The sequence below is a fragment of the Balaenoptera acutorostrata genome, chromosome 10 (genome assembly GCF_949987535.1).
Source record: "Balaenoptera acutorostrata chromosome 10, mBalAcu1.1, whole genome shotgun sequence".
Taxonomy (NCBI): domain Eukaryota; kingdom Metazoa; phylum Chordata; class Mammalia; order Artiodactyla; family Balaenopteridae; genus Balaenoptera; species Balaenoptera acutorostrata.
Genome location: NC_080073.1, coordinates 31,087,344 through 31,110,170, shown reverse-complemented (window position 1 = coordinate 31,110,170; position 22,827 = coordinate 31,087,344). Strand labels below are relative to the sequence as shown.

Below are 22,827 nucleotides of genomic sequence, written 5' to 3'. Positions count from 1 at the left end.
TAAAGTCTTTTAACTACAAGTTATAAACTTCAAGCATAATAAGTAATGCAATTATTACTCATTTGTCCACCATTATTTATAGTATGACATTGTTTTCCTTAGATATAATAGTGTTACTCTAACGATATAACAGTCTACAATAATGCAGCTAGGGACTTCCCATGTGCTCCAGTGGGTAAGACTCCAAGCTCCCAATGCAGGGGGCCCGGGTTCGATCCCTAGTCGGGGAACTAGATCCCACATGCATGCTGCAACTAAGAGTTCGCATGGCACAACTAAAAAAAGATCCTGCACACGGCAACGAAGATCCTGAGTGCTGCAACTAAGACCTGGTGCAGCCAAAATTAATTAATTAATTAAAAGAAAAGAAAAGAAAAGAAAGGCAAGTTTAAAAATAAATAAATAAATAAAATAATGCAACAATAGTAAGAATGCCTAAATCAACTGATTTTTCTTCAAAGACTATATGTAAGTAAACATTTAAGATATGTAATCTGTAGATGGGTGGGATGCGGGGGGTGGGAGGGAGGCCCAAGAGTGAGGGGATATATGTATACATATAGCTGATGCACTTCATTGTATAGCAGAAACTAACACAACATTGTAAAGCAATTATACTTCAAAAAAAAAAAAAATTAACAAATACACACCCCAAAAACAAAAAACTAAGCATCCAGAACATGAAGACAGATTCACTGTATTTTGAGAGCAAAACAAAGGAAGTGTTTTGTAATTTTGACAAATTAAATTAAAACTTATTCTTAAAAAATAAATAAAATAAAATATGTAATCTAATTTCCCTTTGACTTATATAATAAATGGGAGAAATAATCCTACAGAAAAAGAATTTACAAAAAGCTCCCAAAAAACCAATTTGGTAAAAAAGGGATCATTACAAATTCTAGAACTTGTTTAAATATAGCCTAGCACTTTTGTTAGTCATCTGTATTTTAGTTTGTATCTTGTTATTGCCTCTAACAGCAAACCTCAAAGCTTGCATAACATGGCAAGGCTTCTGCCCCTCTCTCTGGCTGCCACTCTTAGTAGGCTCTGACTAAAGGTGGGCCAGGGCAGGTGTTAGCAATGATATCGTCCCACTACAGACTCAAGCCATATTCTGATGGTCTTGGCACAGGGGTGACCAGAGAGCTATGCCAATCAGAGCTTTGAAAATGCATGATAAATTAATTTTCAATTTCATGTAGTTGGTAACAAGTACATGTCTGCACAATAAATGTTGAAGGGTGTCAGAAGTAGAGTAGCTAGTAGCAAAAGAAAGCACATAAAGTGATAGGAAATTAGAATATTCAGAACTAGTATTCTTCATTTTCCCATATAGCTCTATTGCTTCTTCTCAAGGCTTTTCCTTCATATAGGTGGAGAGGTAAGTTCCTCATGGGGTGTTATTTAAAGGGCTGTTTCCACATAATACTTCCCTCAAAGTTTTCCAGAGAACTATTATTTCCTACTTGCCATGACATTGCCCCCATCACAGTAATTCTTTTGAGTTAGGTAAGCTGTGCACATGGGAAGGGGATGGGCCTACCCCATTAACAAAATGGTATGATTTATCAGATTAGCCAATTAATACTGTATAAGAACTGACAGTTGGGATGGGGGCAATACTAGATACTGAAGACTAATGTTCATTTTATAGTTTTATAGCTTAATTTTATGTAGGGTGAAAGGGATAAAGTTGTTCACAGCACATTTAAAATGTACTGTTTATGCATTTATGCATAAAGGGGTTTGTAGTAGGTTTATGTTTGGTATGACTAATAGTTTCATCACACTCAGAAGTAAGGAGGTTATAAAAAAGGATTTCACCATGCACTTTGCTACAGAAACTCATTAAAAGTTCCAAAAAACCATAATTACTGCCTAAACAATCTCACCATATTCTCAACTGGCTCTGAAGGTAGGCGCTCTGGACTTAATCTATATCCCACTGTTGAAAGGGGTATTCTTAATCAGATATAGTTGTTACAAAAAAGTTTTGTAAGCATACAAAAAAAGTTTTTCTGATTATTTCTATAATTTCTACATATAAATGATTTGTATAATTTCACTAAACCATAACTTGACTATAATCTGCTTTTAAGATAATTATTTTTTCTAGAAAATATAAATGCCTATTATTAAAGAACAATGCTAAAGAAATTTCACAAATAAATTCATTTCATATGGGGAAAAAGAGTTATATTAAGTTTTAAACAAATGTTTCAGAACTATATTCAGTTTGATATTTAATTAGTTATTAAAAAACTTTTTATGAATTTACTGATTTATGAGATATAGTTGTGTTCTAAATAATTGCAAACAGAAAACCTCCTGTAAGGCAAGCCCCAGCACTAACCCATGATTCATTACCTAAACTTTAATTGGCACAACTCTTGAAATTCTGGGACCATATGGAAAATAATGAGTCCTAATAGGTCTAAGGTGAAAAGATGGCAGGGGAGTTAGGAAGCCAGAAAAGTGTCAATTCAGAATGCTTAGCAACTGCAACACAATTTCCCCAGAGATCTAGAACAATGTGTTCTCAATATTTTACTGGACATGCTATCATATAACTAAACTGCATATTATTTCTCACTCTGTGAGGCAAAGATTAAAATGAAAAAAGAAAATCAAACCAAAAACTGGTTTCCATAATTAAAAATGAAAATGGCTGACTGTTAATAAAAAAGGCAGCAATTTAGAGTTACCATAACAACCTGAGGCAACTGTTGACTAACATTGCAATCTGTTGCATTTTTATAAATAGCAGTTGACTTCCCCTCTTTCATTTCAACTAGTTTCAGTGCTTAGTTGGAGACAATAGAACTGTGCTTTAGAACTATTTCACTCATCAAGCAATGTACCTCTTCGGTGCTGTCACCACCATAAAAATCATCCTCCAATTGGGTGTCTCTCCTTGTTACACTGGTATCCTCTTTTAGATCCAAAATAAATGGGCACCCCTCTGGGGACATATTCTGAGTCTTTCCATGAGGTGCTGATCGTGGTCTTGATGAAAAAGTGAAAATATCCTTTGGAACAACCTGGGTTTCCTCTGTCTGTTGGTCATGTTCATTTTTCTTGCTGGCTTCTAGCCACAGGTGTGAGGTGTTGCAGGAGTTTTCATCCAGAAGTAGAGACTGCGTGCTGGAGGCCAAATGGGGGATGTGGTCATCATTTTCAGGAAATATCCACTCATCTGACATTTGCAAAAGATGACAAAAATTAGAGCAGTGTTCCATAAGTGTTATTTCAGGCAGGTAGTTAGGTTAACATTCCTTGTTGCTGAAACAGAGATTTATCAAATAATGCAAAAGCCAAGGAAGGCAATTTATCCACCATCTTGTAACCTGCTAAACATTTAACCCACAGATAGTGCTTATAGATACGGGCAACTCATTTGTACTTCCTCTCCATCTGAGTTGAAACACTGGTCAGGAAATTTGTAAGTCTGAAATAATTATCACCTGTCTTGCAGCAAGTTCTTTATAGCACAGCCTCATTAATTTGGTATTTCAGAGGGGGAAAATCTTCCAAATTTAAAAGGGTTTGAGTTACTAATTTCTTTTAATTTCAGGGGGACAGAGTACTTAACAAGCTCTTTAAACAAAGTATCTGGGCCTTGTTCAGATTATAAAACATGGAGGAGAGGAAAACCATGAAAAGGCTGACAGTCTTTCCCTCTCCATTCTACTCATCGGTACAGGACAATTCATAGATTAAACTGACTAGAGTTGTCAATAGCAAATCCACAGAAATATTTGTTAATGTGACTGGTGAATTCTGCTGGTGAAAAGGACCTTTATGTTTAATTTTAATTCAATTTTAGGAGAGAATGTTTTGATATGAAAATCTTTTTGCACATTGTTTTCTTTAAAAGTACTATATACTACAACTGAGATACATTTTTATCAAAACTTTAAAAAATTTTAATCTTTATTCAACATTGAAATAGACTTTATAATTCTATGACCTGGAAAAAACAAATCTCTATAATAAACATTATTAAAAGCAGGTTTACTTTCTTCTTTAGAATGACAGCAGGAAAAGTTGAGCATTTTCTCAACTTAGTCTTTTTTTTTTTTTTGAAATTTATTTTTTGCTGCATTGTGTCAATGGCAAAAATCTTACAAGAATTTGTGTTCTGCAGAACCACAAGGTAGACGTGGTAATTTTACTCCTGACTCTTGAATTATGTGATATTTATCATGGCAAGAAGAGTAACCAAGAGCTAAGATTTGCTCACTTGAAACTTTAAAGCTAACACTACAAAAGCAAAAGCAGAAAGCAAACAAAAAGACCTTTAATAAAAATTATATTGGTGGCACAAATAAAATTGTATTCTTCTCAACTGTATTCACCTATTTCTTAACCTAAGACTATGATTATATAACATAACTTGCCTATAAAAAGGGCAATAAATACACATTTATTAGGGAAAATCTATTAGGGACAAGGCTTTCATATTTTCTGTAGGTAAATGGTCAATAACAGGTTGAATATATCAATACCCAATCTGACCACATTCACAGAAAATGTGGAGGGTCCTGAGTCAGTGTTAGCTGTGGGCAGGTGAAATGAATAGATTCACTGGGTTGTCCTCTTTCGGACAGCAAACTTTTGCCTGGTGCTAAGCACCTAGTAGGTGCTTTGTAAACACAGTAGGTGCTTTAGTAAACCTTGAATACGATTACAAAAACCAATGTGTTGCATTACGTACAAGGATACGTAAAGAAAATAGGAGGAAAAGATCCTGGGAATCTTCATTATGCAGTTAAACAACTTGTATGACCTAGCACCAAACATATCATTAACTGTCAAAAAGTCAAAGTAAAAGAAGTGTTCTTACACCAAAAGAACTCTAATTATCTCACTACCACATGCTTTTTTGGAATTTGTAGTTTTACCTCAAGTATTTCCATATCAATTGTAATGAATAATTTGGTGTGTTTTCTTAGGAAAATATGTAAATTACTGTGTAATCACAATATTGCAGCAAACAAGATAAATGCAAGAATGATCACCTAAACATCTAATTAGTTTTTCTACACAGTCAGATTTATGCTAGAGACACTAATTGCGCCTAACATTTTAATGAAGGTTTCAACACTGCATAAATAAGACTGACAACCTACAAACAATTTCCATTTATTTTCCTTTTTCCCTAGCTCAAAAACAATTTGCTTTTGTAAAAGTACCACACACCTGCTAGGCAAGATATGTTGATGGGTTCAATGCTCTACACTCCAACCGTCTCCATTATAAAGAGGATTGGAGAAGTGCAACAATAGATAATCTTTGGGGAGGGTGACAATGTTATGTGAAAACCTCAAAGTTTTAAACTTTCATTCTGAACAGGACCGCTTGTGCATTAAAACTTGAAAATAAAAATACTCCTTCATCCATTAAAGTCTGACATAAAATTGGGGTTAAAAAGAGATTGAAAAAAATGATATATTTTAGCAAGTGACTGCATCATGACTTTTCAAAATGACTGGGTTTGAAATATTTAACATATTTATATTTTATTAATCGTTAGCAATTATGGTATAATAAAGATGCTAACCTGCTTGATCAGGAGACTGGGGTGCTGGACAGCTGAGGTTCAATGTCTCTGTTCTCTGTTGGGACACAGTGGTGAGGACAGTTGTTGCTTTATGTTCATTTCTGTTATTTCCTGAAGAATTGCCTTTATTGGAATAAATATTTTCCTCTATATTACTTCTTTTGATATATATATATATATACATTAATTTTTGAAGAATGGTACTGTGGTATACTTTTCTATTTGATTATTGAAAAGCAAGTTAGAGGTGACAATACAGATTATATGCAGTTTTTTTCTTTTTCAGGAGAGTATTTTAAGATGAACTCAGCTGTATTTTTGTAGAGGTTCACCTTAAAATTCCTTGATATTTGCATGGGGACATTTTAAATTTAAGTTTTACAATATGCAATAAAAGGAATTCCAAAACCCATATAATTTTTAAAAGGTCCTATATTTTTTACTTTGGTTCCATATAAAATGGAGTGTGTTTTCTTTAAATTACAATTTTTACTGAACTCAACTCTTTTAAATGAAGCTCTTTCCTTCAGCACCTTAAGAAAAATGGATACAGGCATTATTGCAGAAGTAATTTTTCTATCTACTATTTTATAATAATAACATGAAACCTAGCAAGCAGAATTTTGGCCTACCCAAGAAATCTACATTTTTGAGAAATTATGCTAACAGATGTGTACATGATACATTCTGGGCTTGATTCAGGATAGACTAATGCATGTGTATACAAATCTATACATACATGCCTCAAATCTAATATTTTAAGCAATAACTATAATAGCCAACTATATTTATCTAATGCTTTACTGGTTACAAAGAGTTGAAACTTTAACCTACATTACAGTAGATGGCAAGGAGTCCAAAAGGAGAGACAGCAAATGTAAAAAACAATCTAAAAAGGGCCCAATTTAAAAAGAGGAGAGATAAATGAAAAATGAAAAATGATGAGTTAAGTTCAATTTTAGTGAAGTCTGCAGGCAGGAACTTCTAACAAATTTGGGCCATTTAAAAAAATCAGTAATTTAAGCTTATTCAGCCTTTGAGAGTAGAAGTAGGAAGTCCTTTATTTTTGTGGTACTGTCTATTTAATCCAACAAATCTCTGTTAGGGCTCTAGAGCAATTCTTTTGTAAAAAATCTGATTTCCATAATCCTTGTAGAACAGATATTTATATTTTAAATGAATTGGTTCATAATCCCTTGAAATTTACAACCTGCAGAGAGAGATTCCATTGCTCTGAATAATATACAGATATAAGATAGTATTGAATTAGTACCATACCGCTGGGTGTCTCTGTCCTTTCTCTGCTGGTTCTTTTTAACTGTAATCTTCTCCTGTTATTATTCTTATCGGCTGATGGTTCTTGAGGGGGATGTGGATGCATAATATGCAGATTGGCTGGTACATTTTCATATTAAAGAACAAAAAGCCAAAACAGAAAGTACTATATAGTTTGAAATAACTCAGTAAATATAATTACAGCTGTAATGAGAATGTTCATGTATCATTTTGACAAAATGTAAAGCTGTATAAAAAACACAACTTATTCCTTTATAGGAAATAGGTGTTTATTTCTATTCCAATATTAGAATTGTATCAGACTTTCATTAACAAATGTAAAATAGAGAGCTAGTGGGAAGCAGCCGCATAGCACAGGGAGATCAGCTCGGTGCTTTGTGACCACCTAGAGGGGTGGGATAGGGAGGGTGGGAGGGAGACGCAAGAGGGAGGAGATATGGGGATATATGTATATGTATAGCTGATTCTCTTTGTTATAAAGCAGAAACTAACACACCATTGTAAAGCAATTATACTCTAATAAAGGTGTTAAAGAAAAAACAAACTACTAATACATTTTATTCATGTAATATAACCATATAGAGAGCTACAAGTAATTAATGTTAATCTTGCAACATGCTATATTAAAAAATATTTTAAAATGAAATTGACAGCCAATACAGAAAAATTATTTTTTCCTTTAACAGATTTAAGTTTGATTTAACAAGAGCTTAGAGGGTAGTTTCCAAAAGAACCCTGCAGAACTGAGATCAATCTTGAAGAATTCTTAAGTGTAATTTAATTCTGTAACAATAATAATAATAATATTCATAGCAGCATTTGATATTTTCTGAACATTTAAATTCTTGGCACAATATTATGTGCTTGACTGACTGTTCTCACTGAATCCTCATACTGACCCTTTGAGGCAGCTGTTATTTCTTACTACTACTAGTGCTAGTAGTCATTGTATCCCCATTTACAGATGAGGAAACTGAGGCTCGTAGGGTTTAAGAAACTTGATCAAGGTCTCACAGACAGTGGTAAAACTGGGACTGAATATCTATGTTATTTATTTCCTTATCTCAGTTTTATACTCCATGGGAGACAGAGTCTCTAACAGTGATCGTTAATTTCTAAATCAAATAAAATGAACACAAATGCCTCCCTTTTTCAATGTTCACAAAAGCCAGACCAGTTAAAGTGGACAAACTGACAGGGAGTGGTAAGCCTTGGGTTCTGGTCTCAATTCTTTCCAGTGATTACAAATTGCAAATCACTTACTCTCTTAGCCCTGAATTCTCAATCTATAAAACGGGATAAAAGTTTTCTTCACCAACAGGGTTGTTTTTGTACCAATGAGAGAAAATAAAGAGCACTTTACAAATGGAAGAGATTAATTAAAAGGTAAAACTAAGAACACTTAAAATGTACGTGTGGTCTCCAAGACATAGCAATAATAGGATAATAGGATACTATTTTCTCACTGTTATCAGAAAGTAAAAATACAGGGTACTACAGCAATGTAAAATAACAGAATAAACAGAATGACAGGTTCCAGAAGATAATATATGGTATAAGAATTCTAAACATATTTCAATATCCACCACCATTTTCATTTTTAAATGATAATTCTCTGGACCTAAGATCTAGTCAAGAATATAACTATGGATTTATCTTAACATTTCTCACTATTTTCACTAGCTATCAATCTTTATGCATGATTCTTACCATGAATAGGTACAGTCTGCTTTATGTGGCCAATATTTTCTTTATCTCCTTGTGCCTCAGACTCAGATAACAGCAAGGTTGACATTTCTGCCCTGTTAACACACTTCTCTACTGTAGACTGCTGGCACGATTGGTTATTTTTGGACCCAACAGATCTTACTGTCTATAAGGAAAAGGAATTAATCTATATTTTAAAATATAGGAATTGCATTTATTTCTTGTAGAATCTACATAGAAGAAATAATAGCTGGACAAATAGTGAGGTAAAAAAGAACCAGAGGAAATGAGAAGATTAAAAGGTTGTTGGAGAGGGAAATTATGGTAGAAAATTAGGAAGAAATAGGAGATAAATATAATGTAAGGTAAAACAGAAGACAACCAAATCTCATAGACACATAAATTAAAATGTGCTCATTTGCTACACTCCATCTTTAGTAGGTAGGAGTTGAAATGAAAATCACCGTGTATGTCAGAAATTCAGAGGAAATTAAAAATAAAGATATAACATTTGAGAATCTGTTCATTATAAGGTGTCTGGTGATGATCCAACTCCTTTTTGAAGGAGACCACAAAATGTGCTCACATATATTTGCCTTTAAGTTTTGTGCACATATTTAATGAAAAGAATGCTCAAAAATGTTAATTGCTTTGACATGATGAAAAGAAAACAGTTTTGAGGTCTTTTAAAATCCAGAATTTGTTCCAAATTTATTCAAGCCCTCTGCTTTTGGCATGTAGTCTCTCTCCCTCTTTTTTTCCCCTCTGCATTGGGAAAAAACGCTTCCCTTCCCATGCCATCCATGCTTAGATAAGCTGTTCAAACCTTGCTCCTACCTCACTGAACATCCTCATGTTATTTCTTCTGCCAGAGAGTGGAGGTGGTCCAAGAACTTTGGATCCAAAGGCAATATGACAAACATCTTGATTTTTACCGCTCCGCATGCTACCTGTTCCTCTGTTAATGAACTGATCTGTTAAAGGAAGGGAATAGTAGTCCATTAATGGGCATAATGACACACACCATGTTGCAATATTTCTGAAAGTACAATCTAGGGGTCATATGATGTGAATCCTCCCCCACTTTAACCCTCCCACGCTCCCAGGGCACTTATAAAAATGCAGATACTGGGGTCCAACATCAGATCTATCAGATCTATAGAATTAGAATCTTGTGGGGGGGGGCAACAGAAATCTATAATCTTAACAAGTGGTTAAGATTAACTCCCAAGTGGTTCTTGTGCTCAGTATCATCTGAGAACCACTACCACAAATGTTTTTCCTCATAGAAAAAGAGAAAAAAAGAAAAGAAAGCTACTGAAAAATACATTGCATTTTCTCTTTAAGGAAATCGTTTAAATAAAACTAACTCAACTGAACAAATATTTCATTGAGCACTCCCAGGCACTTCCTAGAGGTTGCCAGTGATGCAAAATGGATAAGACACATTGCTTGCCCTCAGGGAGTCTGGAGGGAGGTGATAGTACAAGTAAACAGGTAACTACAACATAAGGCAGACCAGTGGGAATGAAGAGTGACTTCTTGAATGGATCTTGAATGACTGATAAGATTTCAAGAATAAGAGATGTAGGGTGCCCAAGGCAGAAGAAAGTGCCTGAATAAAGGTATGGAAGAGTGAAAGGGTAGGGTATGCTTGGGGAATAATGAAATCACCAGTTTAGCTGGAAGGATAGGCTCGGGTCAGAGCGAAAAGAGCATTAAAATGCTAAGAGCCTGTTCTAAATTCAGTAGGCAACAGGGAATCACTGAAGGTTTTGGGGAGAAAGAGAGCAAACTGGTATCACCTCCAGGATAAGGAAGGTGTGCTCACCAAACCCTGCTGCCTTTTCCTTCTGGGCACACAGCTAAATTACATTTCCGAGCCTTCCTTGCAGTTATATGGGTCATGTAACTGAGTTCTGGTTAATGGAACGTGAGAAGTGGAATGTGAGATGTGTAAACCATCTCCTGCTCCTAAAACTTCCTGCATAATCCCCATGCTCTCTCTTCCCTCATCTCTTGACAAGATGCAAAAGATCCAGCGGAGGACTTAAAGGCTCCCAGAGGAGCCACTAGATGAAAGAAGCCCGAGTCTCTGAAAGACCATACAGAGGGATGCCCAAGGAACTCCTGACTGGACTAGGACTGTGGAGTTCTGTGTGAGTGCAGGCAGCCTTCTCTGACTAAAACAGCCCGTGAGAGTGCCGGCTCTTAACTCAGAACACAGCCCACAGCCTAGAAAACCTTCTGCCATGTCCTGCTTGCAAGACAGGACCAACTTGAATACTACAATGTTGGCCCTGAGTAAGTCCAAATTTGTCCTACAGTTCTGGACATATATGAGCTACTGGCAACTTCTTGTCTGATCTATTCTCCTGAAAAAAATTCCTATGGTTAGCTAGTTGGTCTCATTAGCTTCTGCTAGAGAGCTATAATTTTATAAGTGGTGGAATTAAAAACCATTCCTATGTAACAGCCATGAGAAAAGGCACAAAAGTTTGTGAAAACATATCATGCTTAGGAAGCCCCCAACATTTAGATCTGAGTGGAAGTAATGTGAGTGGGTATATAGGTGTTCTGGGGGGTCTGTTTCTGTGTTTGTAATAGATGAAGCTGAAGACATGGGCAAGGGCTACACTGCTGAGTTGATCTAAAAGAATTTTTGCTGGACAGAGGATCTAAGGTGGCTGGCAAAGTGGTGGGGAGAAATACCATTCCAGTTTTCTTCAAATTCCTGAAGCCCTATTAGGTAGTGATTCCATTTGTCCAAATGGCAGAATCAGAACTAATGAGTAGGATTTACTTCAGAAAGCTTTTATTCTAATTCTGTGAAAAATCACAAAAGACCCCGAATAGCCAAACCAATCTTGAGAAAGAAAAACTGAGCTGGAGGAATCAGGCTCCCCGACTTCAGGCTATACTACAAAGCTACAAGTATGTATGGTACTGGCACAAAGACAGTATGGTACTGGCACAAAAACAGAAGTATAGATCAATGGAACAGGATAGAAAGTCCAGAGATAAACCCACCTATGGTCACCTAACCTATGACAAAGGAGGCAAGATTATACAATGGAGAAAAGACAGTCTCTTCAATAAGTGGTGCTGGGAAAACTGGACAGCTACATGTAAAAGAATGAAATTAGAACACTCCCTAACACCATACACAAAAACAAACTCAGAATGGATTAAAGACCTAAATGTAAGGCAGGATGCTATAAAACTCTTAGAGGAAAACAGAGGCAGAACATACTTTGACATAAACCGTAGCAAGATCTTTTTTGACCCACCTCCTAGAGTAATGAAAATAAAAACAAAAATAAACAAATGGGACCTAATGAAGCTTAAAAGCTTTGGCACAGCAAAGGAAACCATAAACAAGATGAAAAGACAGCCCTCAGAATGAAAGAAAATATTTGCAAGCAAAGCAACTGACAAGGGATTAATCTCCAAAATATACAAACAGCTCCTGCAGCTCAATATCAAAAAAACAAACAACCCAATCCAAAAATGGGCACAAGATGTAAATGACATTTCTCCAAAGAAGACATACAGATGGCCAAGAAGCACATGAAAAGCTGCTCAACATCACTAATTATTAGAGAAATGCAAATCAAAACTACAATGAGGTATCACCTCATACCGGTCAGAATGGCCATCATCAAAAAATCTACAAGCAATAAATGCTGGAGAGGGTGTGGAGAAAAAAAGGGAACCCTCCTGCACTGTTGGTGGGAATGTAAATTGTTACAGCCACTATGGAGAACAGTATGGAGGTTCCTTAAAAAGCTAAAAGTAGAACTACCATATGACATAGCAATCCCACTCCTGGGCATATACCCGAAGATAACCATAATTCAAAAAGATACATGAACCCCAATGTTAACTGCAGCACTATTTACAATAGCCAGGACATGGAAGCAACCTAAATGTCCATCAACAGAGGAATGGATAAAGAAGATGTGGTACATATATATAGTGGAACATTACGCAGCCATAAAAAGGAATGAAATTGTGCCATTTGCAAAGACGTGGATAGACCTAGAGATTGTCATACAGAGTGAAGTAAGTCAGAAAGAGAAAAACAAATATTATATAATATTGCTTATATGTAGAATCTAGAAAAATGGTACAGATGAACTTATCTGCAAAGCAGAAAGAGACACAGATGTAGAGAACAAACGTATGGATACCAAGAGGGGAAGGAGGGGTGTGGGATGAATTGGTAGATTGGGATTGACATATATACGTTACTATGTATAAAATAGATAACTAGTGAGAACCTACTGTACAGTACAGGGAACTCTACTCAGTGCTCTGTGGTGACCTAAATGGGAAGGAAATCCAAAAAAGAAGGGATCTATGTATATGTATAGCTGATTCACTTTGCTGTACAGCAGAAACTAACACAACGTTGTAAAGCAACTATACTCCAATAAAAATTAATTAAAAAAAAGCTTTTAGTCTAACATAAGGAACATCTTTCTTTAATTAAAGCATGGCTGGTTGTTGTGGTGGTGACTTTTCTGTCATTTTGAAGATGTTCAACCAGAAGTCTGGAAAGCTATTCTGGATATTATAAGGCAGACTCACATATTAGATGACTCTCTAATTTCTATTTCTAGCCTAGTCCTCTCTTCTGAGAGCCTCTCGTATACAGTGGCCTTCTTGACCAGCTCCTCCTCAATGTCTCGAAGACACCTCCAACTGAAAACCTGGTCTAATGAATGGCATCATCAACCATTCCGGTTGAAAAGTCAGACTCTAGATGTCATCCTTGACACCTCCCTCCATCCTCTCCATATCCAATCCAGATCCACTTGTCTCCACCTCCTCCACCAGCACCATAATTTAAGCGACCATCATCCCTCTTCTGGATGATCACAAAGCCTCTCAAGTGATCCCCCATGTTCCACGGTGGCTCCCTGTCCCTTGCTCTTTCCAAAATGAAGCCAGAACGGTCTTATATAAACATACGTCTGATTGAATCATTCCTTTTCCTCACTTAAAACTTTTCAATGGCTTCCCTGCTGCCCTTAAGATTAAGAAGAAAGCCCTTAACATTACCTACAAAAACTTGCATGTTCTGGCTTCAGTTCAACCTTAACACCCTCTATTTTCTGCTCTGGTCTCCTCAGTTCTTCCTGTCTATCAGAGTATTTGTACATGCTGTTCCCCGTGTAGGATCTTCCTTCCCCTCTTGGCCTTTATGTTTCAGCTCATGTATCACTTCCTCAGACTAGTCTTCCCAGACCTCTCTGATTACAGTACCCAGTTTAGGTAGTCCCATAAGCTCTCCCTCACAGAACTTGTCAGAATTGCACTTTCATATATGTTTATGGGATTCTCTAATAATGTACACCTCAGTAGATATAAACTCAGTGGTCTACTTTGTCACCCCTGAATTGCTAGCCTAGTGCTTGACACAGAGCAATAGATCCTTTGCTGAGCAAACTGAATGAATCATAAAGTATAATGGGTCAGAAGGGAAGTTGGATTAAATGACTACATATTTCTAACTACTATTAAAACTTACTTTTAAGAAAAATCCACCTGAGACATTTATGGGTGAATTGAGGAGGCAGACTGGACTGGACAACTGCCAGGATGTGGAGGATGAGAGAGGAGGGTCAACAATGACCAAGACATTGATATTTACATGAACTGTGTGGCTTTCAACAGCAGCAGTGCTATGGCACCACAATCAGATGGCTACTCAGCTTACCTGTGAAATTTCCTAATGTTAGCAAATAGACTTGGCTATGTGTGCATCTGCATCTTTTCCAGTCATTTATAAATGTCCATTTGGAGTCAACAAAACACTGTTAGTCTCTCAGGATCAGCAATAGAAAGAAATGACACTCGAATTCCAGGCCAGTTGGAAAAATCTATTACAGACCATCATTTGTACCTTCTGTGACCAAATAAAACAAATTCTAGATTACTGATTTTGTTCTCAAATGTGGATTTTCCCAGAAAGAAATAGCCACTGAGAGTCCTGAAGGTATGTATGGGACATGGCATAGGCCTACATGGGAATTTTCAGTACCAGAATAGAAGCCTTTTTCTTCTTCTTTTTTTTTTTTTTTGTTTAAACTTCCAGTCACAGGAATCATTTGGCTTGTGGGCATATCTTTCTGTTCAAACATTGTACTAGGTCAGTTTCCTTGATGTTTTCTCATATTCTTCATCTATATACAGGTTGCCCCCAAACAATTTAAGTTTCTTTGAGTAGAAAGACCATTTTTTTGGTACTGCATGTATACTCATCTGCTGAGCCCAGCATAGCATATGGTAGACAATGGATAAATCTCACCAAAATTGTGGACAGTATCAAAGATTAAAAGGAGAACTTTTGGGGGAGTATTTAAAAAAATCATACTGACACAGTTCCAGCTATAATTTCAACAAAATGAATATATTAAATAGTTCATAGCTATTTAAAAAATGAAAATTCCTAAATACCTTGAACTTCTTCGAGGAATTTCTTGCTTAGCAGTCAAGAGTCATTGACTTATCTCTTGGATAGTCAATGGCTATTAAAGCTACAACTAAACCTGATATGATATAATTCCTTGAATCACAGAAAATAAGATGTTATTCTGTATTTTATAAGAGGATCTACTATAGGATTTCTTTAAAGAGCAATCTACCACTGTGTGTTTAAATTGAAATCTATTTTTTAAATTTTACAAATTTTAGTATACCTTTTTTTCACAAAGCAAAGTGTACAATAATCCACTATTTAGTATCTCTTTAATTAGCAGGCTTTTTAAACTTATTAGTACAATTAACACATACACATTCTTAAAGTCTGTTTCACTTTAATAATTCTGTTTATAATCATATTAATTGTCATAATTATGTCTATAAACATGTATCATGCTATGTATCCACGATAATAGGGTCCTAATTAAAACCTACAAGGAAAAGTAACTTAGACCTTTGGTTTCTAAAATAAAAAGTAGAAGGGATGAAGTTGCTATAATGAGAAAAATCTTAATGAAAGAAAACTACAAGCAGAAATGCATGCCTTTTGAATTCTAAAAGGAGTTCTTTTAAGACCTGATATCAATATATATAATATAAGGTTAAAAATCAAGATTAGATTAAAGTCATGCTCTAGGCGTTTCATTTTCTTGAGTTTGTGGAAAATGAACTTGGTGTAGGTCAGAGATGTTACCATTAATTATTTTGCTATTTTACTGAGGGGTATAGCCTTTGTAGTTAGATTATAAAACCTGAGGGTCTGCTCTCTAATTGTCTTTTAGAATAATAAACATTCATTTTTGTCTCAAGATACAATGTTCTAACTATTATAGTCATTTAAGTTTGCAAGGTTTTCAAAGTTTAACCAGAAAAACCTGCTGAATTTTCAACTCTAATCATTCAGGGGTCATGCTCAAGGCTTACATCTATTATCTAATGATCGAATCAGAATTAAACCTGTTACCAGAATCCAGATTTTGAATTGGATTAATTTTTATTTTATTATATGTGCATTATTATAAGGAATGTCAAAAACACAAAGACTGATCTAGTAGAGCAATATTATTTTAGACAAGGTATTTAAACTTTCTAAGCTTCACTTTCTTCATCCATAAGATTGAGATAATAATAGTACTTAAGTCAAGGCATTTTTGTTAGATTATATGAAACAATGCATGTAACATGCTAAATACTGTGCTTAGTAGGGAGTAAATGCTTAGTAAATATGCTATTAATACCTTCCATCTTGAATAGCATTTAACAGTTTATGAAGTCCATTCACAATCATTTATCCCTTCATTCACCCATTCTTTCATTAGTGATTGGGCACCTAGTCTGGGCAACCACTGCTCTAAGTACTGAATAAGATAGGGAATAAGGTGGACACATCACCTCCTCCAAGGCACTCTGGGTCTCACAGGGAAGACAGATATTACAGCAAGTAAGTCATAAATAACTAAATGATTACAATTGTGGTAAGAGCTATGAAGGGAAGGTTCAAAGTGTGTTTAACAGGGGGCTGGTATCTAGTCTTTAGGGTGAGGGAAATGACATTCAATCTGAGATCTAAAGGATGACGGATATGATGATGTGTACATGATCTCTATGAAATTTCCAGTCACTTTGTGTGATATTATTCCACCTCTACAGATGAAGAAACTGAGGCTCATGATGTTTAGAGATCTGTCCACTTAGAGTAGGGTCTCAGAATCCAAATGCCCAAGGCCTCTTTGCGCCTGCCTTCTTTTCACCACACATGATACTGCCTTTGGTGGTCCAGGAGGGCACTGCAGGGGATTCTTTCCTTGTCCACTATTTATTCTCTGTGCAGTTTTGTAAAGCTATCTAATTAAAAACTTTTGTTTTGCTATGTGAAAAGTGGGTCTAATAGTGATTATTTGGATAAGTACGAGAACTTTATGAATATGATAATTAATGTATTTGATGAAGACTAATGGGGTTCATGAGGAATCAAGAATGGAATATAATGCTGTAATAATCTTTTCCAGAGGGAAGAAAGTGGTGGTGGAAGCAGGGGAGGGACAAAATGAAGTGGCTTGAATGCCAGGCAGGTAACATATAAGTGACAAGCAGGCACATGTAGAACGTGGGGCAAACTGCGGCTAATTTGAGAGTGCACATCCTATGCAAAGTACTTTAATTACAAACTTTTTTTTTTTTTTTTTAAGAAAAATGTCATTCAGGTCTTCTGCCCATTTTTTAATTGTGGCATTTCTTTAACCAACAATCCTAAGACAAGGATTACCAAAAATCTGAGTTTAGAAAGAAGAAATTAGAGTGTCTTGTTTTTTCCTGAAGTCAGAATCTCTCTTTTTTTTTTAAGGTTCTACTTTACAGTAGATTTTGCTGCTTGATTTGAAATTTGCTTTCATAACGTACAACCCAAAGAAGAAATTCTAACAAAGATCTCACCAATGCCAACTATGGTTAGATTACTATTTCATGGTTTTGCTAGATCCTTTATCTGTTTGTGATTGAGTTAGGAGATACGGATGTCAGTCTCTCTTCATTTAAAAAGTAAAAATCCACTAAGACTGCTGCTGTGGAAAGGAGGGCACTTGGGAGAACTACCTCCTAATTTTTAAGCAAATTACTAGTTTTTTTTTTTTTTAAGTAACTTAATCCAAATGACATTTATTGAATACTCCTAACAACAGTAAAATTTACATTCTTACCAAGAGCATATGGCACATTTACTGAGATAGACTCTATTCAGGACAAGTCTCAACAAATTTAAAACAAATCACTTCATATAAATTATTTTCTCAAGTCACACTGGAATTAAATTATAAATCAATAACAGAAAGATCTCAAATGTTTGGGAACTAAGTAACACACTTAACTCTTAAGTAACCCATGGATCAAAGAAAAAATGAAAAATGAAATTAGAAGATATTTAGAACAGAATGAAATAAAAATACAATACCAAAATTTGTGGGATGTTGCTAAAGCAGCACTTACGGGGAGATATTTCTAGCACTAAATGGCTATATTAGAGAAAGAAAAGTTTGAAATCATTGACCTTGATTCCCACCTTAAGGAGAGAAAGAGGAGAGCAAATGAAACCCAAAACAACTGAAGAAAGGAATAATAAAGATCAAAGTGAAAATAAATGAAACAATATAGAAAAACAGTAGAAAGAATCAATGAAACCAAAAGCTTGTTCTTTGGGAAGATCAGTAAGAATGATAAACCTCTAGTTAGACTGACCAGGGAAAATAGAGCAAAGATACATATTTCTAACATCAGGAATAGTAGTGGTATCACTATAGATTCTCCAGATAATAAGGCAACATTATGAACAACTTTATACCAATACATCCAACTACTTAGATGAACTGGACAAATTCCCTGTAGGACACAAATTACCAAAGCTTACTCAAAGAGAAATAGTTAACCTGAAAAACTCTTTATCTATTAAAGAAATTGAATTTACAGGTTATAAAAACTTTCTCATGCTGATAAATTCCACAAAACATTTAAGAAAGACATAATACCAATTTAACACAAATTCTTTCAAAAAGTTTTAAGGAGTGGGGGAAAGGGGGAGGAAATATTTCCCAATTCATTCTATGAGGCCAGCTTCACCCTAATACCAAAAGCAGACAAAGGCATTATATAAAAAGAGAACTATAGTCCAGTAATCCCTTACGAACACAAGTTGAATCAAACAATAGACTAAAAGGATATTTGCGTCAGGACCAAGCAGGGTTTTCCCCAGAAATGCAAGGTTGGTTTAACATTAAAAAATCAATCAATGTGATTCACTGTATTAACAGACTAAAAAAGAAAAAAAAAACATGATGATCTCATAAATACAGAAAATGCATTTGACAAAATCCAACATCCATTCCTGACAAAAACTGTCAGCAAACTAGTGATGAAAGGGACTTGCTCACCATGATTAAGGACATCTATAAAATCTCAATAGCTAACATCATACTTAATCATTAAAGACTGAATACCTTTCCAGTAAGATCAGGAATAAGACAGGGCTATCCTTTCTTGCCACTTCTATTAAACTTTGTACTGGAGGTCTTAGCCAGTGCAATCAGGCAAGGAAAAGAAATGAGACATTCAGATTGGTAATGTAAAACTGTCTTTGTTCACACACAACATAATCAACTATGTAGGAAGTCTACTGGAATCCACAAAAAGCTACTAGTAGTAATAAATAAGTTTTGCAAAGTTGCAGGATACTAGATCAATTTACAAAATTTCAATGTATTTTACACACTAGCAACAAACAATTGGAAATAGAAATTTTAAAACTTACCACTTATCAGTAGTATCAAAAGATATAAAATACTTAGGGATAAATCTGAGGAAAGTTATAAAAGAACTGTACCCTGAAACTATAAAATATTGCTGAGAGAAATTAAAGAAAACCTAAAAAAAAGAAGTTGGAAGAATCAATATTGTTCAGATGTCAATTCTCCCCAAATTGTGATCTATAAATGCAGCACAACCCCAATCAAATTCCCAACAGGGCTTTTTGGCAGAAATTCATATGTTGATTCTAATATTTATACTAAAATGCACAGAGTCCATAATAGCTAAAATAATTTTTGAAAAAGAAGGACAAAACTGGAAGGCTCATGCTAGCTGAATGCAAGACTTATAAACATATAGTAATAAAAATCATGGTATTGGCATAAAAGCAAATAGATAAATGAGACAGAATAAAGAGAATAAAGAGTCTGAATAAAAAGACCAGAAATATAACCACAAGTATATTGACAACTGATTTTTGACAAAGGTGCAAAGGAAATGATGTGGAGAAAAGGACACTTTTTAGCAAAGGCTAGAACAACTAGATATCTAAATTAAAAAAAAAAAAAAAGGCCCCAAAACCAAAAATGTGGATTTATATCTTATACTATATACAAAAATTAATTCAGTGGATCATAGACCTAAATGTAAAACCTAAAACTGTAATTTTTTTTTTTTACATGGAGGCATAAGACAAAATCTTCATAACCTTGGATTAGGCAAAAATTTCTTAAATATGTCACCAAAAGCACAATCCACAGAAGCAAATTTGATAAACTGGACTTGATCAAGTTAAAAATTTCTCTTCAAAAGATATTGTTATGAGAATAAAATGTAAGCAACAGACTGGAAAAACATATCCACAATTCATATATCTGAAAAAGGACCTATATCCAGAATATAGAATGAACTCTCAAAACTCAATAATATGAAAATAAGGAATCCAGTTTAAAAATGGACAAGAGAGTTGAACAGATGCTTCATCAAAGAAGATTCAGGGATGGCAAATAAGAACATAAAGATGCTCATCATTAGTAATTATCAAGGAAATGCAAATCAAAAACCACAATGAGATACCACTCATTGGTACTGGATATGATACCCGCTGGTTTGAATATAAAGTGTTACTACTATTTTGGAAAATAATTTGGCATTTCTTAAAAAGCTACCATATGATCCAACCATCCCTCTCCTAGGCATTTACCCAAGACAAATGAAAGCTTACGCCCATTCAAAGACTTCTACACAACTGTTCACAGCAGTATTATTTATCCATCAACAAGTAAATGCGTAAACAAAATATGGCATCTCCACACAATGGAGCACTATTCTGCAATAAAAAGGAATGAATTATTTCTACAAACCACATGTGCCTATCTCAAAATAAATTTTAAAATAATTATGCTGAGTGAAAGAAGCCAGACAAAATGGTATATATATTATATCTCATTTATAAAATTCTAGAAAATGCAAACTAATCTATAATGGAGATAGCAGATCAGTGAGGATGGGGTTGGGAGGAAGGGATTATGAAGATTATGAGGAAACCTCTGGGAATGATGAATATGCTCACTCTCCTGATTGTGGTGGTTTCACGTTTGTGTGTGTATCTTTTTTTTTTAATTTTTACAAGAGATAAATAGACTGACCCCAAGCACTGTAAACAGATGACCACAACAAAAGCAACAATGAAGCAAATTACTAGTTTTGATTTGTGCTTAGTGGACCACTGCAACTTGGCATTAGTAGCTGCATGCTCAACTTCAATAACCAGATCTGATTCACTAGTTCAGTTAAAGTGGGGTCCCATTAATGAAAATAAGATCATCAGAGCCTGCAGTCCTCTGCAGACTAACAGTCATTAACTGACGTGCACTGGGAATTGACAAAGTGAACAGTGCAAATGTGTGGTAACATTGACTTTTTGGAAACACAATTATTTTATTAATTTCATTAAATGCTCTTGATCAAGTTATACAGCATTCAAAAAAATGAACTCTAAAACAGAAGTTTCAAAGTTTCCTTTTTAGCTTGGGTGAACATGCCAGAAAGCATCCACAGGAATCAGCTACTTCCTTCTGTAGCAGCATCATTGGGATCTCTTAATTCGTGCATTTATAATTAAATATCACAATTTACATGAGTACTGTAAGTAAGTTACAAGAACACACAGTCACTTTTCATGCAATTCAAATCTCACCATGGGGAGTCCATATTTTAGAAAGACACAAAAACAAATAGTTCAAATGAAGAAATACCTCCTGGCTTTTCCATGATTAAAAAGTCTGTCCTTGGGCATTTGTCATTAGCTACACCTTTCACATAAAATCTCTCACACAGAGAACAGTAATTTTTATTATAATCACTTATAGTAAGGTTCAAAGCCTACAAATGTCAAAATTAGCAATTGAAAAGTATTTGTAGAGGGACTTCCCTGGTGGTGCAGTGGTTAAGAATCCGCCTGCCAATGCAGGGGACACGGGTTCGAGCCCTGGTCCGGGAAGATCCCACATGCCGCGGAGCAACTAAGCCTGTGCGCCACAACTACTGAGCCTGCACTCTAGAGCCTACGAGCCACAACTATTGAGCTCGTGTGCCACAACTACTGAAGCCCGAGTGCCTAGGGCCTGTGCGCCACAACAAGAGAAGCCACCTCAATGAGAAGCCCGCACACTGCAACGAAGAGTAGCCCCTGCTCGCCGCAACTAGAGAAAGCCCGCACGCAGCAACGAAGACCAAAAGCAGCCAAAGAAAAAACCAACAAAAAAAACAGTATTTGTAGAAAGAGAACTACAAAGTTCGATGTACGTTTATGTAATCTTAGCTGCTGTACATGTGCAATGAGATTTACTTCAGAGGAACAATCATAAACCCTAGGGTTATAAATGAATATAAGTATAATTGAGATTCACAGGACAGAAGAAATATGCTTTCTGATGGTGATTATTAATTTTCTGTATATATGACTCAAGTTGACTATCCTTATGCTGAAAGCCCATTTATGGAATTTGCAAAATATGCACTAATATCCTCTTCTACAAGGTGGGATCAAACACAGCCTATGAAAAAGTTTGTTTAATTATAATATTGAGTTAATGATGCATTTAATATTTATTCAAATTTCTCTTTACTCTCTGGCATTATAAGTGTCCTTGAACTTTAAAAAGAAAGACATTTAAAATATCTGGATATAGACTTATAGTTTCATTTAAAGACACAATTCTTAAAACATTAAGCTAGAGAGACAGAAGAAAAAAAGAGCATTTACAACTGTAAAGAGTTACCTGATAGGCTCTTCAGTCATTTCTGTTATGGAAAGCTATTACAGCCTATTAGATACAGACAGAGTGTTTGGTTATCGAAAACACTCTTACTCATTGTATTCTGTGGAGAATCTTCCATTAAGATTGAACTGTGACCTGAGGTATTTACAGTGGCTGTCTGGGTAGTGAGAACTTTTTCATCCTTTTATATAC

General features: G+C 35.2%; 1 protein-coding gene across 18 annotated transcripts in view; it reads right to left on the bottom strand.

Moving 5' to 3' along the window:
- Window positions 1-22,827, bottom strand: part of CFAP20DC (CFAP20 domain containing) — a 271,882-nt gene that overhangs the window by 93,178 nt on the left and 155,877 nt on the right. For 5 of the 18 annotated variants that reach the window (XM_007192357.2, XM_007192356.2, XM_007192358.3 and 2 more), the window contains 5 exons: window positions 9,407-9,543; window positions 8,573-8,735; window positions 6,845-6,961; window positions 5,567-5,689; window positions 2,865-3,199 (listed from right to left, as the gene is read on the bottom strand). In XM_007192357.2, coding sequence (XP_007192419.2) covers window positions 2,865-3,199; window positions 5,567-5,689; window positions 6,845-6,961; window positions 8,573-8,735; window positions 9,407-9,543 — 875 coding nt within the window. Of the gene's footprint in view, window positions 1-2,864; window positions 3,200-5,566; window positions 5,690-6,844; window positions 6,962-7,064; window positions 7,248-8,572; window positions 8,736-9,406; window positions 9,544-22,827 lie in introns of those variants that run through there. The other 13 variants (XM_007192362.2, XM_028169129.2, XM_057555129.1 and 10 more) reach the window with 11 other exon arrangements.